Below are 18888 nucleotides of genomic sequence, written 5' to 3'. Positions count from 1 at the left end.
AAGATGAGAGCAAAGAAGCAATGAGATGGCTGCGATGTAACTCCAAGAATGACTGTAGATGATTGTACGTATGTTCAGCCTGAGTAGTCGTGATAAGATGAACACCAGACCCGGATGTTCATGTCTGAGCAGCAACACTTGCAACTGGCTGCAGCTCTGACGTGAAAAAAATTAAGCTCCCTGTCTCCTACCCCACCATCATTTCAGATCCCACACCTCAATAATAATAATAATAATAATAATAATAATAATAATAATAATAATAATAATAATAATAATCAAATATCCTATCTAAAAAAAATTGAATATTCTGGGAATCTTAAGCTGTAAACCATAATCAGCAATATTAAAATAATAAAAGGCTTGCAATATTTCAGTTGATTTGTAATGAATCCAGAATGTATGACATTTTTGTTTTTTTAATTGCATTACAGAAAATAAAGAACTTTATCACAATATTCTATTTTTTTGAGACAGTCCTGTATATTGCAAGCAAATTGCGTTTGTGGGGAACTTCTAACCTCTTGAACGGCGTTACAGAGCTAAAGCTTTTCCAACTATTTTACATACCAGCAGGCTCTCCGATGCCGTGTGAAGTGCAATTTTTGAAGTTATTCCCTTACAGAGAAAGCACTCACTCTAACAGACCTTCACATTATGAAACATGTATGAAGCTACTTTATGACCAGTTTCTACATTTAAAATATACATAATCTCACTAAGACAGATGTCAGTTTGGGAGCTATCTACTCATAAACACCCTAAACAATGTCTTATTAACTGTACTATTAACTGTCGCCTACAGAGTGGGCAACTGGGCTGTTGGCCGTTGCCTGAGCAACAGCATGCATGACCTTTATAAAGCGAGCATTGTCCATTGACGCCACCTAGAGGTCAGATTCAGTAAAGGTTCTGGCAGCAGAACACAGAAAAGAACGTCTTGGCTGCATGCAGAACCAGATAGTCTCACACTCTGATGTTTTATTAATGCTGGGAGCTGTGGTCTCTGCAGCTCGGAGAACTGTAAGGCTTTCAGGAATAAAATATTCTATCAGAATAAAACACTGCAGAGAAAACACTGGTGCGCTTGAATGAGTGTGATTTACTTACTGATGGTGTGCGGTGGTAAGTATCACAGAGGGATGAGGGTCCCTCCTGTTTGAGCGTCATTGATCCATCAACGTCGTCTTGATCACTCTCACTCCAGTAGTCTGATATGAAGACACACACACACACACACACGCGTTCACACAGTCGGACCTAGATGGATGAATTCACTAAGTAAAAGACTGAGTGAATCATTTATAATCAGAGTGCTACCTCACCTTCGTCGGGGCGTGGCACCTTGTCATCTGGTGTGTAGCCAATAGCAGCCAGCCCCAGTCGGTTCATCCACCTGCAGCAAAAATAAGGAGAGTTAAAAGGAAAAGATTCAAAGTAGAAAATGCATAAAAAAAGAAATGCATCAGAGGATAAGATGCAGGGAAAAAAAACACAGAGGAACAGGAGAAGGAAAAAAATAATAGGTTGTGAATAAAAAAATAAAACCTTTTCCTCTAAATAATTCAAGAGGTGTATATCAACAGTTTTATAGCTTTCTGACTCACATTCCTGATGAGGGAAGAAAAGCTTTGAGGTAATTAGAGAGATGAAAGAAGAAAAAGGAGAAACAAAAATCCTTGTTCCCGTTTCTGTGAGCAGCTCAGCCTCAGCCGGCTTCTCCTGTTTCTGCTTGAAACACACTTCTTTATGTCCATCACTGCAGGCCACGGCTCGTCCTGTGTCCCTCCGCTTACACCTGATCATAAGGTCACGACTAAGAATAGAGACCCCGTGTTCACAGGAAACTCATCACACCACCGCAGGAAGTGCCTCGTGTTGGAAGTGGAATGTGCATCATGATTATTTAGTATAAACCCTCAAGACTATAAAACAGGTGATCCTACCAGCGTCAGAGGTGGCTCACGTCTGACTCACCAGGACAGACATTAGCACCGTGAGCTGCTGGTACCATAAGCTGTTAGGCAGGGCTTACCACTGGCTTACCAGAGCGGAATAATCTTGAAACAAATAGCATTTGGAAAGCAGCAAACTATCAGCAGCAAGATGATGAACAGCTAATTATAGCTCTATTAAGCATCACAATCATAAAGTGACGTGAGCTCTACGCGCTGACAAAACAAACAATGCTGCAGCATCAGTCACGGCTGCCTCCGTTCTTTTTATAGTTTTTGACTCATAGATCAAAAGTTACGTTTATTAATCATCGTCGTCGGTGTTAAAACAGCTTTGATTGATAGTTACAGTCAGTGTAAGCTGGGTCAGGCAGCACCGCCGACCCAGTCCGACTCCAGAGAGCCTGAACAGTCGGCTGAAAGTGAAAACTGGTCAGAAATGTCAAGGATCAATGTTTTCAACCATAGATTATATAAAAAGTGCTCAAAGCATATGGCTTTGTGAGGTCCTTTTTACAAAACTCATTTTTTTTATTGTAATTTTGGTCATTTATGGAGCCAGAGGAGACCATTTTTAGAGAGTACTGTTGTTGTGCCCGACCATATGCCCATCTGAACTTATAAAATGTATGAACATTTTGTGATTATGAGGGCCTGTAAAACCAGACTTTGCCCCTTCTTCCTGAAGTCCTGCGACCCCCTTCTGCTAACTCCTGGTTATCTCGGCCTGGGTCGAGATAGCCGTTTACGACCCCCACGGCATGGCCGGAGATCAAAACAAGGACCCAGCAGGGTTTCTGCCAGGGAAAACAGACTTCCTTGGGGGTTTTATGACACCTAAGCAGGGGTCGGGATGCAGCGGAGTCAAAACCAGACCTCAAAATGGTACTGCTTCTTTGAACCCCCCCCTTTTCCGCTTTAATGTGCCTCATAAAATGGCGCTGTTGCCTGAACTACAACCCCCAGCATGCCTTGCGGGGGGGTGGCGCCTACAAGCGGCGTTCATCCAATCGCAATGAGGCACCGATGACGTCACTGCAGCGCGCGTAGGATCAAAACCCCTGCCGCTGCTCCTCTTCTCTTCTCTTCCGATCACCCTCTCATCCGAGCTGGATCGTTTGGCTCTGGGCCAAGATCCCATCTCCCTTTCTCCCCCCGGCTGGGGGGAGGTGTAAGGCCCCATCGGGCCGCTCCGTTGGACCTCCGGCCGTTGAAGCCGCGGTCCCCCGGGAGGCTCCGATTTCTCACTAAACTCTGTTCCTCTTTAAGTTCACAGATCCAAGCTTCCGACGCCCACGCGCTCCCGGCAACCAGATCGGGACACAGCTGCGATTGAGTTCTCTGACTGAACCCCCACTCCCCGCTCCGAGCCCCTGTCTGCGAACCGGCGCAGGGATCGGGGACGGACGGCCGGCGTCTCGCCCGGCGTGAGCTCTCCCGGGGCCCGGACGGCCGCGCGTCGGCGACCGGCGCAGAGAGGGAAGCACGGCAAGGAGATACCGGTCCCCCCGCCGCGCCTAGGAATGCGTGTGAGCCTCCGTTTTGGTCCGGAACCACGGCCCGGCACGAGGCGGCCCGCCGCTGTCTAATCCGTTTCAGGGGAAGGGACGGGACGCGATAGCCTGACTGCGAAACCCCAGCAGGACCGCGAACCCAGTCGGCAAACCCGCAGGCACCCGATTCCGGATCCCAGAGGAGACGTGAGCCCGCGTAGCAGTGATCAGTAGGATTTAAGAGTGTTCAGAACTGTGTGTGAGATTGTGAGACCTGGGTGTATGAGTTTAACTGGGAGTGTTACAGAGCTAAATCTGTGTTCAGAGCTGAGATTACACCACCTTCATTATAAGGACTGTTTTCATTAATTTGTAGTCACTACTTTCTGCTAGTCATTCATGTTTTAAAGCGCTGTTTTCTGCAGTTGATCACGGTTTAACACCGGGATCACCATCCGTTCTAAATGCACGTGGCCAAGAGGGCGCGTCCATCTTTAAAAGACTACAGGAGCCTCGTTTGAACTGTAGATGTTCTGTATCTTCGTTATTATTGCTTGATTTCTTTTCTTTTTCATTCCATGCATTTAACGTTTTATGTTTCATTTTATTGATTGTTGTTTTTCTAGTTAATTAATTGTTTTATGGATACTTAAGCCATTTCTGCCATCAGATTTATTTGGGTGTTGCGTTTATCATCTTTTGACACCCGTATGTAAATAAATTCTGATTGATTTCTTTATGAGTGGTTGTGTTATTTCATGCAAGATTTGGTCACAAATTGATTTGTTTAAGCAGAGCCTAGTGTTCGGATATCACGCCTTCACTGTTATTCTGTAAGATTTGCTGTTCTGCAGGATAATTCAAATCATAATGAGACTGATTTTCTGCTGTTAGTTATCGAATTCCACCGGAAGTAAGGCCCCGGCGGTGGTGCCCCTACGAGAATTATCATTTTTGATAATACAATTTGATAAATAGTCAACTTTATTAATTATTAATAATTCTTTAATAGAATTATCATTAGCCTTGATAACTGGACAGCCAAGCTACCTTGAGTTGCACAACATAAATGGTGCCCCGTGTGAGGCTCTCTCGAAACGATATTTGTGACCAGTTTGTATGAAATAACAGAACATTAATTTTGATCGGGAAAGAAAATATTTTTATTTTTCTTCCCCCCTCATTATCTGATTCCTACGATTTTAAAACCTCCCGGTTCTAATGGCAACCTCGCCTCACTAAGGGTTGGTTGCTTTGTTAAGTTCTTTAATTTTATTAATTTGAACTTTTATTTTTCATCACACGATTATTAATCTTGTGATTGATTTCCTCTGCAACCTTACTTCACTGAAGGTAATGCTACTGCTTCACTGGAGGTAATGGTTGGGTTTGCTTTAAGTTCTGTTAATTTTATTAACCTGAACTTTTTCTACCACTCAATTTTTGTGAATCTGTTTGAGTAATTTCCTTTTGCAACCAGGTTCCATGGAAACTAATGGTTGGCTCGCTGTAAGTTCCTGATTTTATTAACCTGAATTTTTATTGATGGATCACTATTTTATTAATCTCTGATTAATCCCCTTTTGCAACCATACTTAACTGAAGGTAATGGTTGACTTAATTTCTTTAATTCTATTAATTGAACTGTTGCTGATTACCCCATGTGAGTTATTAATCTTCTCAGATTAATCTCTACTGTGTTTTAAGTTGAATCTTTAATTTAAAGTTATTTAAAGATTCCTCCCTTTTTATTCACTTTATTAATTCCTTTCAGTTGGTTCTTGCTTCTAAGGTTATAACCAATACCCCAGTCTCTCAGGGTTTGTTATCGGTTTAATTTCTTCTAATCTGGGTGATAACGTGAGCTGACTTCGTTAATAAGTGTAATCTCTTGCCAGAATCCCAAGCGAAGCGCTGGGGTCTGGACCGTGAGCTGAGGTGTGGTTATTAATGGCAGAGAGCTCATCGCAGTGGACGGAGAACCAGGAGAGGTGGACATGCAGGCTGATGGAGATGGACCGACAGGCAAGTCTGTTCTTAGGCTGGACCCAAAAGTGGTGAGCCCGGTCATCTCATCCCCCTGAGCCCCCTGGTCAGACGCCACCCTGAGTAAGCCAAAAATTAATTACCCGAAAGGAGCTGCGGCCCTTCCCAGTTTTCACTGTTACTGACGCTGAAGAAGCAGCTCAGCGTTTTCTTAAAGTAAACCAGAGGAGAACAGATCACGATTAACAACCAAGGCGCAGACGCCGTACCTCAGAGCGAGGGGGGTCCCACGTTTGACCTTTTAGCAAAAGAACACTGAACAGCTGCATTACCTTGTATGCAGCGGCCCCCTCACAATTTTTCTGACCCAGAAGTGGAAGTCCGCTCCACACCTGGAAAGGGGGGGTAGGATACCTTGGGGCGTTAAAATAAAATTCACGCCTACACACAACTTCCAGGCTTCCACGGCCAAACATAAGTTAATGTGTGTTTTTGGTTGCCTAGCAATTAATCACAGAAGGGTTAAATTGTTAGCTTTTGTTTTAGGTACAGTGTACATACTGAAACCTAACTAACCTCTCCTTTTATCTTTCATCTACCGCACTTTAAGAGTGATATCACTGTGTTAGGTAAATGAATGATGTTATTGCTTTGAATATGTTTTTCTTTTCATATTTTTGTGCATTGCTCGCCTAGTGGACTAACCAGGCTAGCCTCACGCCCCCAACCAGAGTTTATGACCACATGGACTGGTGCACCGTTGTTAGATTCGACAACCAGACCCTGCATTCCGGTTTTCGATTCGAAGGGGGGATGTTGTGCCCGACCATATGCCCATCTGAACTTATAAAATGTATGAACATTTTGTGATTATGAGGGCCTGTAAAACCAGACTTTGCCCCTTCTTCCTGAAGTCCTGCGACCCCCTTCTGCTAACTCCTGGTTATCTCGGCCTGGGTCGAGATAGCCGTTTACGACCCCCACGGCATGGCCGGAGATCAAAACAAGGACCCAGCAGGGTTTCTGCCAGGGAAAACAGACTTCCTTGGGGGTTTTATGACACCTAAGCAGGGGTCGGGATGCAGCGGAGTCAAAACCAGACCTCAAAATGGTACTGCTTCTTTGAACCCCCCCCTTTTCCGCTTTAATGTGCCTCATAAAATGGCGCTGTTGCCTGAACTACAACCCCCAGCATGCCTTGCGGGGGGGTGGCGCCTACAAGCGGCGTTCATCCAATCGCAATGAGGCACCGATGACGTCACTGCAGCGCGCGTAGGATCAAAACCCCTGCCGCTGCTCCTCTTCTCTTCTCTTCCGATCACCCTCTCATCCGAGCTGGATCGTTTGGCTCTGGGCCAAGATCCCATCTCCCTTTCTCCCCCCGGCTGGGGGGAGGTGTAAGGCCCCATCGGGCCGCTCCGTTGGACCTCCGGCCGTTGAAGCCGCGGTCCCCCGGGAGGCTCCGATTTCTCACTAAACTCTGTTCCTCTTTAAGTTCACAGATCCAAGCTTCCGACGCCCACGCGCTCCCGGCAACCAGATCGGGACACAGCTGCGATTGAGTTCTCTGACTGAACCCCCACTCCCCGCTCCGAGCCCCTGTCTGCGAACCGGCGCAGGGATCGGGGACGGACGGCCGGCGTCTCGCCCGGCGTGAGCTCTCCCGGGGCCCGGACGGCCGCGCGTCGGCGACCGGCGCAGAGAGGGAAGCACGGCAAGGAGATACCGGTCCCCCCGCCGCGCCTAGGAATGCGTGTGAGCCTCCGTTTTGGTCCGGAACCACGGCCCGGCACGAGGCGGCCCGCCGCTGTCTAATCCGTTTCAGGGGAAGGGACGGGACGCGATAGCCTGACTGCGAAACCCCAGCAGGACCGCGAACCCAGTCGGCAAACCCGCAGGCACCCGATTCCGGATCCCAGAGGAGACGTGAGCCCGCGTAGCAGTGATCAGTAGGATTTAAGAGTGTTCAGAACTGTGTGTGAGATTGTGAGACCTGGGTGTATGAGTTTAACTGGGAGTGTTACAGAGCTAAATCTGTGTTCAGAGCTGAGATTACACCACCTTCATTATAAGGACTGTTTTCATTAATTTGTAGTCACTACTTTCTGCTAGTCATTCATGTTTTAAAGCGCTGTTTTCTGCAGTTGATCACGGTTTAACACCGGGATCACCATCCGTTCTAAATGCACGTGGCCAAGAGGGCGCGTCCATCTTTAAAAGACTACAGGAGCCTCGTTTGAACTGTAGATGTTCTGTATCTTCGTTATTATTGCTTGATTTCTTTTCTTTTTCATTCCATGCATTTAACGTTTTATGTTTCATTTTATTGATTGTTGTTTTTCTAGTTAATTAATTGTTTTATGGATACTTAAGCCATTTCTGCCATCAGATTTATTTGGGTGTTGCGTTTATCATCTTTTGACACCCGTATGTAAATAAATTCTGATTGATTTCTTTATGAGTGGTTGTGTTATTTCATGCAAGATTTGGTCACAAATTGATTTGTTTAAGCAGAGCCTAGTGTTCGGATATCACGCCTTCACTGTTATTCTGTAAGATTTGCTGTTCTGCAGGATAATTCAAATCATAATGAGACTGATTTTCTGCTGTTAGTTATCGAATTCCACCGGAAGTAAGGCCCCGGCGGTGGTGCCCCTACGAGAATTATCATTTTTGATAATACAATTTGATAAATAGTCAACTTTATTAATTATTAATAATTCTTTAATAGAATTATCATTAGCCTTGATAACTGGACAGCCAAGCTACCTTGAGTTGCACAACACTGTTAAAGAGAAAATATCTAAAAATGAAATTTCAGCAGCAGTCGAAATTTTAGATTCACTTGTAAAACTGCATGTGTAGATTTTGCTTCACCATTCAGACAGTTATTTTAATATTGAACCATTGGGAGCTCGACAAAAGGCAGATGAATGAACTCACACTGGTTGACAGATACTCTGCCGACAGACGTTCTTAACTCTCAAAGTAGCGCAGCGCTGTCTGAATCACAGCTTTAGATGCTTGAAATGTGTAAAGGAATCAAAAAAGTAATGTCGAAAGTCCTCACTTGGCAAGATTCACTTCAAACACTGAAATGTAATGCTTCAAATGTGAGCCAGAGGGTCCTGCGCACGCATTACTGTATGTCAGGTTGACCTTTGTTCAGGAATGTTTGTCTTATTCTGAGTAATCTGCAGGAATTTTTTTTAAATCAGCAAAAACACCAAATTGGACCTGCTTTATCTTTGTTGACTTTAAACCCTTGAATTCATCCTTGAGTTTAGCTCCCGGCTGCGCAGCACGGCAGCTCATCTCCATGGCGAGAAGTTCACAAGGAAAAAGGTCTCTCTCAGGAATTCAAGAACTCTCCTGAGCTCTGACCTCCGAAGGCCGGATCCGAGCTTACTTCTACTCAACGGGCTCCACAAGGGACAGGAAACCTTGACACCGACATCCATCGTTTCACACATAATGCATGTGAAATCGGTGCAAAAACAATTACACACGTGAACCTCCAAATGCTGTGCAGAAGTCAAATATAGCTGGTTAATTAGTCTCCCCCAATTATCTTCCTTTGTCATTAAGGAGAAGTGTGGATAATTAGAGCTCATCAGATAGCAATCCTGCAAATATCACTGTGATCTCTCCCTGTCACACACACACGCACGTGACACACACGCAAATTATGCACATTACCGAGTCTGCTTCTAACAACAGAGGTCCAAGTTCATGCCTTATTCATGCACGATGTTGTGTTGCCTTGTGTAAACGCTTTTTAAAAAAGAAAAATCTGGTAAAATATTCATGAAAGGACACGTGATGTCCCAGATCTCCCACCATTGTTCACATTAAGTTACAAGCACGTACCCGGAGAGTCACAAGGACGCACGGTTGTGCTCACCTGTTCATTTCCTCAAGACAATCTGTGGCGAAGAAGAAGCTCTTGATTTTGGGATGACAGGCTTTGAAGGCACTGCAATCAATCAGAGAGAAGGAAGCTGAAAACGGTTTTTTGGGAGAGCACGTGCAACGGCTTTGCTTGCAGTCACGCTGTGTAGGTGAGCTCAAATGGGCCTGATTAGTAATCCTGGCGACATCTGAGGGACACTCACAATTTCCGTCTGCACTCTATGGCTCGGTCTATTCTGAACTCGGGGAGGCTGATGAAGCCCTCGGCCTTCTCATCCTGCGGGCAGAGACAGATGGAGAGTGGTGGCGTCATCAGGACAGGAGAAAAGAAAGTCACGCATGACAGTCTTCAGATTTGATGCTGTATAGCAACACTCTAGTCAAGCATACTGTACAAAAACAACATATGGCATTTACAGCGGATGGGATGGATTCAATATTGCACTTAACGTGAAAAAGATAAACGAGAAATTACCCCTTAAAACAAACATAATCATCATCACAGGTTATCTAAACATCTGAAATTATCAACGTTTTTATGAGGTAAAATGCTCAAAATCAAATAACAGATAAGCTTGTGTTAATAACAGCAATTATTTTGATTAATGTAATAATAGATCCATTGTTATTTTCTACTTGAATGTTTCAGCAAAAAAGGCTAAATATTGGATGACTGATACATTTTTTCTTCCTTTTCATTGAAAATCTTTGACTATTTTAGGAGTTAAGTTTTATTTCAGGGATGGGCGACTCCGGTCCTCCAGGGCCGCTGTCCTGCATGTTTTAGATGTTTTCCTGTTTCATCACACCCTGATACAAGCGGCTGCATCATTACCAGAGTCGTGCGGATGTTGATGACAAGTCAGTGAAGACGATTACTGTGGATCAGGTGTGTTAAAGCAGGGAACCGTCTAAAATATACAGGACTGTGGCCCCTGGCCTGGAGGACAGAAGTCGCCCATCCCTGATTTAGTTCAATACAAGTTTAATTGATATTTAATCTATGGGATTTTTAAAAGCTCCATCAGAAGACTGTTGCTGTTATTTAGTGCTATATAAATAAAATAGGATGTAAATAAATTATGGCAAGTAAAAAAATAACAGTCTCACTGATGAAAAATATTAGTTTTAATATTTTTGTTGTGGTTGTGATATTCGACTTTTATCAATGCTACACTCCATCTGGAAACAAAATTGATTAAAAAACCAAACAGGTGTGTGACCCTATTGATATGAATGACAGAGAAACGACAGCTGAGTGTAACCGCTTACGTTTTGGTTGGTGTACCAGTACAGGCAGGACTCTTTGAGGACAAACCAATATTTTCTCCATTTTTGGGTAAAGTAGCCTTTCGCATCTTTCTTCTTCCACAGCCAGCCCTCACAGTCGCCGTGGCCGAGGTCCTTGCAGGAGATTCTCCTTCGACTGGCACTTGTGAGGGAGCCTGCAGAGGACCAAAGAGAGGGACCGTGTGAGTCCTAAAAGCACAATTTTAGCAAATGCAGCGTGCACATAAACATATGTTGTTTTAGAAACTGCATGCTACAGTTCCGGTACTTAAAGATTTTGTCAAACCAGTAACTGGTAGGTATAAGCTATGTGTTAAATATTGGATAGTACGTTACATCTCATCAAAACCGACTTAAACCGAGGGAAGCAATCAAGCGATGCCGTTTTGAATCGTGGTTATTGTAAGTTAGAAAAGAGCAAAACACAAAAGAGAGCCTACCTTTACTTCTCTTTTTGGTTTTTGTTCTTAAAGATGTGTAATGGAAAGACTGGAAGATGGAAGAGAAGACAAGTTCAATAAGTGAAGGAAATACTTGAGCATTTATAACTAAAACATGATCCACTAAGAAATGAAGCCATTTCTCTTTCCATGTTTAGCGTTCTTTGTCTGTCCTCAGGCACATGGGGGTCTCCAAGCAAAAATCATTACAGCAGGAAATGACCAACAGCCTCTGATGGAAAACTGATTTGAAAACACACTCTTTTTAAATATCTATTTCCAGGAGCTTAGATGTTCTACTGTCTGCCTGTATTTCAACGGTTAGTGCCTCACTTGGCAAAACCTGTTTTTCCCAATATATATATGCATTTTAATCCTGCAGAAGATGTTGGTGTCTTTGTGTGTAGGTGTGTGTCAAAGCGAAAGTGTCCTCCACCAGTCCTCCTTGACAGGATGATCAAACGTGTGTTATTAAGAGATGAAACCCTGAGGATTAATAAAAAAACAGCTAGTTTGGCAAGTAAAATCTGTACAAATGCCCCACAAATAAATTTGACTTGCGCTTATGAAAACCATAAAGCTGGCAAAGGTTTTTGAGATTATTGAAGACTTATCTTATCACAGTAATACCTCGAGTTTACACTTTTACTACCAGTAGTACCAGACCAAATAAAACCAAACCACCATGAAACTGCTCATATTTCAACAGGTACAGTAAGTGGTTTGTTTTGGGGTTGTTGTTGGTTTCTTTTCAATATTTACATGGTTTCATTTTGAAGTGAGAAGGACTGCATTTTCCAACTTCCCTAGCACGGTTGTGTCTGCAGGAGCCTTCCAAATATCTGTTTAGGTGTTTGTTTGCTAACTCTTCAGAGTAAAGGTTAGGGCTGACGACTTAGACGGCATACCTGCACAACAGCCTCATAATGGGAAGCAATTTACCTTATTTGTGTGTCATCTTTTAATTAACTGTAACAGTCTTGAATGGCTTTCGTGTCAGAACTCTTTCCTATCGCTGCCTGGCTGTATGTTTGGCTGTTATTCATATGCAATCAATCCCCATGGATGTGGTTTCTAAGAGACGGATCGTGCAAGTTGAAGCCTGCACTGTCTGGTTAAGTGCAGGTGGAGTCAGGATCACAATGTGCAGAAAAGGAAACACTTCTATCCAGTGATTTATATATAAAAGACTGTCAGATGGCACATGTAGTCTGGTCTTTTCATACCTTCCTCATGGAGGCAGCTCCTGAGCTCCCTGAACCCGAGTACCTGCAGAAAGATGAATAGGATTTGAGGTAACCGCGAACGACTCGCCCCACTCATGCGGCCGGACTGTCAGTAACCACAAACTCACCGATCTGTCGTGTCCGCCCGCAGTGTGTCTGCACCTCGCTGGTAGACAGAGAAATGAGAAGATTTCTTTCAGTAATTTGCTAAAGTTCTCAGTAACTCCACAAGCAGCAGTAAATGTCAGTGATCTCATCCACCAATGAGTCCTCTGCAGAGGTGGACAAAGTACTCAACCCCAGTACTTGAGTAAGAGTACAAATATACTGGTCAAAATTTACTCCGTTACAAGTAAAAGTAGCTCAGTCAAAATATTACTCGAGTAAGAGTAGAAAAGTACTTGCTTTTAAAGGTACCAAAAGTAAATGCTTTTAAATTTACTTTAAGTAAAAGTAAGAGTAAGAGTAAGAGTACATTTCTTATTTTCCACATCAGTAAATTACTATATTTTTTCTAAATTAATTTAAGGATCTTTTAACTCTTGTTTCTTCAAATTCGATGTTGATTTGTTGAAAGCAAAGAGGTAGTTCTGCTTCGGCAGACACAATAAACATTTGAAAATAAATGTCTGTTGTTTGTCTGTGCCCTTGTTTTTTACTCAGTCGAACTCAAACATTGAGTTAAGATACGGCCAAGGATTTTGTGAAAGTCCCTGCTCCGAGTCCGGCTCCTTTCTTCTCCTGACGCAGGCGTAGCCATTGTTGCGGCTCTGTCTTGACTTGTTGCGGAGTGTCTTGACAAACGCAGGCTACTTTGGCGGTATCGTTTTGAGGAGGCTTGACGTATTTCCGCTTTACGTACATCCCAGTGGAGAGCGTGCACTGTGATAGGTCTCCTCCTTTGACAAAAACAGCTTGTGTCCAATAGGATTTTAGGGAAGAAGAAAAAAGAGCAGACCTGAAAGTAACGAGTACTTTTCAGCCTTCCTAGAAATTTACTCGAGTAAAAGTAAAAATATTTGTCTTGGAAATGTATTCAAGTAAGAGTAATAAGTACCAAAGAAATGTAATACTCAAGTAAAGTACAAATCTTCTGGATATGTACTTAAGTACAGTACTCAAGTAAATTTACTCCGTTACTGTCCACCACTGGTCCTCTGATAAACTGTGAAGCACGAGACTCATTTATCAGCTATGTTTAGTCTCTTTTTCCTTTTTTTATTGAACCACAAATGACAAACTCCTGTCTGATAACCCATCTTCCGTGATAACAAAGGTGGCTTCACATGAAACATGATAAAAGGAACAGCAAACAGAAATTAACTAAATGTAAACATCTGCTCATCATTTGAAGTGTAATTGACGACCGGCTATTGATCCAAGTGCAGGAAATGTTTGATCTTCTCAAAAGATCGGTGATGCAGTAGAAAGATAAATGTCACTTTTTTTTAAGTAAAAAAAAAATCCTAATCATGTTTTTTTACTACATAGCAAAGTCAAATAAATAAAGTTGGAATAATTTTGTTTTCAGACACATCCCTCTAGTCATTTACAATCATTTCAAATATCTTATTCCATCTTAACCGTTTACTTCCTTCGAAGATATTTGCTAATAACTGTGTTTTGCTTGTATTTGCATTTCACACAGTTGATACTGTTTCATAACACACACACACACACACACACACACACACACACACACACACACACACACACACACACACACACACACACACACACACACACACACACACACACACACACACACACACACACACAGTAACAGCTCCATTACTAACAGACTGTTTGTGCCTGATTAGAGGCTTGATTTCCTGATGACTATAATTTTCTTGGGTCTGGAGCTGCAGGAATTGTTCACCACCACTACACATTTAATCATTTGTGAACCCCTGAAATAATCATCTCAGCACAGTGCCCTGATTTTGTTTTTGGGGACTTTTTGTTTTTGTTTGTTGTTTTTCCCCCCAAAAAAGTCAATTTTCTTCCTAACAGTAGACGCGAGCTGTTCCTAGATAAACACACGGGATCCCACGAGCACAGGCCTGAGCCTGCCAAGGATAAGGGGCACCGTGAGCCACGGTGTGGAGAGATGATTGGGATCATTTTTTTATTAGAAAGCGAAGAGGCTCAGTCAGTGTGTCCAGGGGACCATTATCCGATAATCCATCCACATTTTCATTAAATCTAGCACCAAAGTAATACCAGACGGTCCTCTGCTGCCACTACAGGCTTTGTATTTTGCACGGTTTTCGGTAATGCGTAAGTTGAGCACAACATTGTTTGTGGTGAAATATGTAAATACAAGAAAAAGATGTGAAATCTCCCAAAACTTTCACAAGTTGCATCAATTCAAAAGTTTGTGTAGGTGATGGTGAAGAATCATCCAGATGCAGGCTGTTAAGGCTGGCATATGCTTGTTAGTGAGGAATAGTACACTTCCTGTGCTCAGGTATGAGTCACCGCTATGAGAAACACGCGCCGCTGAGGCGGTCAGAGTCGGCCGGTGCGAGCCGAGCCGTTAACTCTCCGCGCATGTGTTTGCATGCTGCTCGTTTGAAGCCCGGCCTGTACGTCTGTAGCAGGTCTGGCGGATGCTGAGTCACACACCTCCTCACAGGGATACATGCCTGTGAACGTGCGTGTGCAGGTGCGTGTTTGTCCGGGATGAGCTCCTGTTTAGGCCCGGGCATGTTGGAGGAGATGAGGACATTAGAGCGAGTTAGGACGACCTGCGAGATGGCTGCCCTGCATCACAATAACCTCCTGCGCGCTACGGTTCGGTCCGCACACCCATCTGTTGTCGTGTACGCCGGTGTGTGCGTGACAGAAAATATAAGAGCAACAGAGGGGCGTGCCTCAATGTCACCGTCCTTCTCACCATCCCCGAAGCTGGCAGCCGTACAATAACACTTATCATCGTCACCCTCCCCTCGCTCTCCTCCCTCTCCTCCACCTGACATACACACATCCAGAGCCAAGAGCGGGTGTGAATCCGTGACCACCGTGACCTGTCCTAGAGCCACAATTCTCACATTTCAGTAACGTGTAGGGCATGTGCAGGTAGAGCATTTACTCAGAGCTGCGTGAGCCCACAGAACAACACACCTTTAGTGCCGTATCTCGTGCTGAACCTGCACATTTGTGAGATATGCGCTTTGGCATGTTGTCCAGTGTCCTTACGACGTCCAGGGACAAGCATGTTAGCTAGCAGTGGAAATGCACATACACAAGGATGAGGTAGATACCATTAGCAGGTGTGACTATGAACACAATGAGCTACCGTACTCTGCACGTATCTGTATCTCAAGTAAAGTCCTGCACACTTTTGGTCATTTTTAGAGAAGAGTGGTGGAAACAACCGGTATCATTTGTCATTATAATGGGACAGAGTTTTGAAGACTTTGTCTTCTCTCTCGTCTGTCTCCACACCGCCAGGATGGAGTTAAGATAAAAACTCAAGATGGGATCAAAGTGTAGAATTTCAGTCATAATTTGAGAGGTTTTAGATATATGGCATTTACCATTTAGGAAATTACAGGCTTTTAAAGCAAATTACTGCCACTTTCAAGAGCTCAGCTTTTTTTTTTGGACAAAGTCAGTGTCATAATTATAAATAAAACTGATTTATGGACCTTCAGTACTGCTTGTTTTGGGGCTTTTCTGCCTCATTTTTGTCTTCACTAACTGCTGAGATGTGGTGACACTTGTGAGCTGTGCATTTACAGTCATTGTCATTGTCCATCTACAGTTTGAAACACCGTCCTACCAAAATGTATAGCAACTGGTTGAACGTGAGCTGGAGAATTCATCTTGCTGCTTCTGTCAGCGGTGACATCATCAATGACCTGCGGTGAACCCGTTTCACTGGCAGCCATACATGCTATAGCGTAACACTGCATCCACCTTTCACTCTACATAACTTTCCCATCATTCTGATTCAGGTCTCCGTCCAGAGAGTCTGATTTCAGGCAGTTACCGGCCTTTGCACCTCGTTGGAAACCTCCCGTATTTACATTCATGGTTTTTTTCACTCTGGAAGATTCTGATCAACCACTTCCACTGATGTTGTGGAGCTCATTGGGGATTTCTTTCTTTCTTTCTTTCTTTCTTTCTTTCTTTCTTTCTTTCTTTCTTTCTTTCTTTCTTTCTTTCTTTCTTTCTTTCTTTCTTTCTTTCTTTCTTTCTTTCTTTCTTTCTTTCTAAGCATGTCACGACCTCTTGATTTTGCTTTTGCTGTCATGTTTTTTCATCCTAAAATTGACCCCCTTCCCTTACACTGAGATGTCCTTGGACTTCATATCGGTAACTCCAGTGAAACTGCTGCCAAATACCAACTCTGTATCTGATATCAGCGTCAGACCTTCCATCTGCTCCATTTGTCTTAAAGTAATGAGGGAGTGAACCCCCCTGACCAGTTAACTTCTTTTTCATCACTCTGTCCAAACACGTTTTAACCCTTTGAAGGTTCAGCTGCTCAAACAGTTCAAAAAGGCTTCCTTCCTAAATGAGAAATTCAATATTTTTGTGAAATCTCTTAAATTTAAGCTGTAATTCGCACTTTGACAGTTTTATTTCAAGACTATTGGGGCAGTGTAAACACTGTGTGTCTATAAATATTATTATTTATACTGGCTTCCTATTTGGCCCCATCTGCCCCTTTGTTTAAAAAAATAAATTTATTATCCATCTATGATATTAACATACTCCAATCATGTGCTTTCATTTACAAATACACTTATTTTGCAAATATGCTTCCAAGTACTTTCAAAGATTTTTTTAAAACCAATTCACAAATTCATAACTATAATACTAGACAATTTGAGGATCTCCATTCTTCATTCAGTCGTACCAATAGCAGTCAGTTCTCCATCAAAGACAGAGGTTCCTCACTCTGGAATTCTCATATACTTATTGCTAAATCTTCACTGTCTATTAGTAGCTTTAAACAGAGATTGAAGACCAGCCTTATGGATCAAGCGTCTAGAAGTGCTTCCACTTAACGTGGACTCACTTCTGCACGTGCACATACACACGCACACACAAACACATACAAACACACATGTGCATGCTCACATGCAAGCACACACACTCATTCAACCGAGAAATTGTTTGTTTGTAAATATCCATCTTTTTGGAACGCTGTTTTTTTTGTTTTTTGTTCTTGCTATTATTACAGTATAATGTATTTTCTTGGTGATAACTTTGAATAAGCCCATTTAGGGCTTCCTTTCTCACCTGCACATATTTTCATGCTTTTATGTTCATTTAAACTTTTGTACCGTTTTTATGTTGTGCAAATAAACAAATCAAATCAAATCAAATAAATATTATTAGACAGTTCAAATTTCAAAATTTATGTACATACAGGCAGAGGTTCAGGTGGCTGGTCGAGACGCAGGGTGGAGGACAGCATGGAAGGACTGATGGGAAAGCTGGGGCTGCTGGGATTACGACTTTTGCGGCGAGAGCGTCGGGTGGAATCCCGCCGGCTTTCCCGACCAGGGCCCTCGGGCTCCTCTTCGATCACCAGGATCTTGTCGTCACTAAGGTAACGCAGCAGAGAGTTGTCTGAATCTGTGGGAGAGAAGGAGAGGTGGAGGCAGCGTAATCAGAGGATGGACAAGCTCGGCAAAATGGATAACACAGAGGAAAAAACCCTCTGAGGGAGGAGATAGCGCCGTGGAGTCGAGGGAGAATGCCGGAGTAGGAACAGCCGAGGTTGAATAGACACTTTGAGATAAAAAAAAAACAACAGAAAGGGATGAAAGTGCATCAGAAGCTGTAGGATCTGATATGGATCACAGCTGGGGACGTACAGCTTTAATCTGTTTGCAGTGATTATGTTGATTACGAGGGTACCACTGCTAAAGCTCTCCTGCTGCAGAAACTTTTATTTTGCTCCACTTCCGGACCGATAAAGCCTCTCAACTAATTTGGTTATTATCCATACATGCAAAAATGAAAAACTAGAAAGAGACAGAGAGAAAGATAAGGAGGATAAAAGAAGACCCCATACATTAATACTGAACTTTAATATTATTCATAGACTTTCTGATGGCAGAGCGGAGGATCCTCAGCTGAATACAGATCAAGTCTCGCTGCAAAATGGTGAAGCTGGTTAAAATCGGTCACGTTGTTACTTCCACAGCAGCTGTATAAATGCAAGTCCCTTGCATTTATGTCGTTTGTCACTCTGTGAGATACATACCTGGGCAGATATGTATCCTCACACTACCACAGCATCATGGATTACCAGAGGATGAGCTGATGATGCGTTGAGCCGAGTACGGAGCAAAGCACGGCGCCGGTTCGAGCCGACAGAGCGACGTGCGTGAGAGGCCGCGTTTTTCCCTGGTGGGTGTGTTTTTGTACGTGTGCGCGTGTGTATACCTCGGCTCCCTCTCTTGCCCAAGCTGGGTTCCTTGGCCTCCGCCATCCAGTTATATTCAGGAGGCATGGAAACGGGTCTGAGGTCACCTGGAAGCACCAATCAGCAATCAGAGAGGCGGCTATGGGGGGAGGCGCTGACTCAGAGACAGTGGGAGACAACTGGAGGGGTGGACAG

General features: G+C 43.5%; 1 protein-coding gene across 3 annotated transcripts in view; it reads right to left on the bottom strand.

Moving 5' to 3' along the window:
* si:ch211-26b3.4 (connector enhancer of kinase suppressor of ras 2) overlaps positions 1–18888 on the bottom strand; it is a 77656-nt gene that overhangs the window by 8629 nt on the left and 50139 nt on the right. For 2 of the 3 annotated variants that reach the window (XM_061725758.1, XM_061725760.1), the window contains exons 12-21: positions 18714–18800; positions 17689–17897; positions 12431–12468; positions 12303–12345; positions 11077–11125; positions 10619–10791; positions 9550–9623; positions 9339–9410; positions 1326–1396; positions 1111–1211 (exon numbers count right to left, since the gene is read on the bottom strand). In XM_061725758.1, the coding sequence (XP_061581742.1) occupies positions 1111–1211; positions 1326–1396; positions 9339–9410; positions 9550–9623; positions 10619–10791; positions 11077–11125; positions 12303–12345; positions 12431–12468; positions 17689–17897; positions 18714–18800 (917 nt within the window). The remainder of the gene's footprint in view (positions 1–1110; positions 1212–1325; positions 1397–9338; positions 9411–9549; positions 9624–10618; positions 10792–11076; positions 11126–12302; positions 12346–12430; positions 12469–17688; positions 17898–18713; positions 18801–18888) is intronic. The other variant, XM_061725759.1, reaches the window with a different exon arrangement.

Source organism: Cololabis saira, chromosome 7 (genome assembly GCF_033807715.1).
Source record: "Cololabis saira isolate AMF1-May2022 chromosome 7, fColSai1.1, whole genome shotgun sequence".
Lineage (NCBI taxonomy): Eukaryota > Metazoa > Chordata > Actinopteri > Beloniformes > Belonidae > Cololabis > Cololabis saira.
The sequence above is the reverse complement of the archived record's forward strand: the minus strand, read 5'-3'. Positions and strand labels throughout refer to the sequence as shown.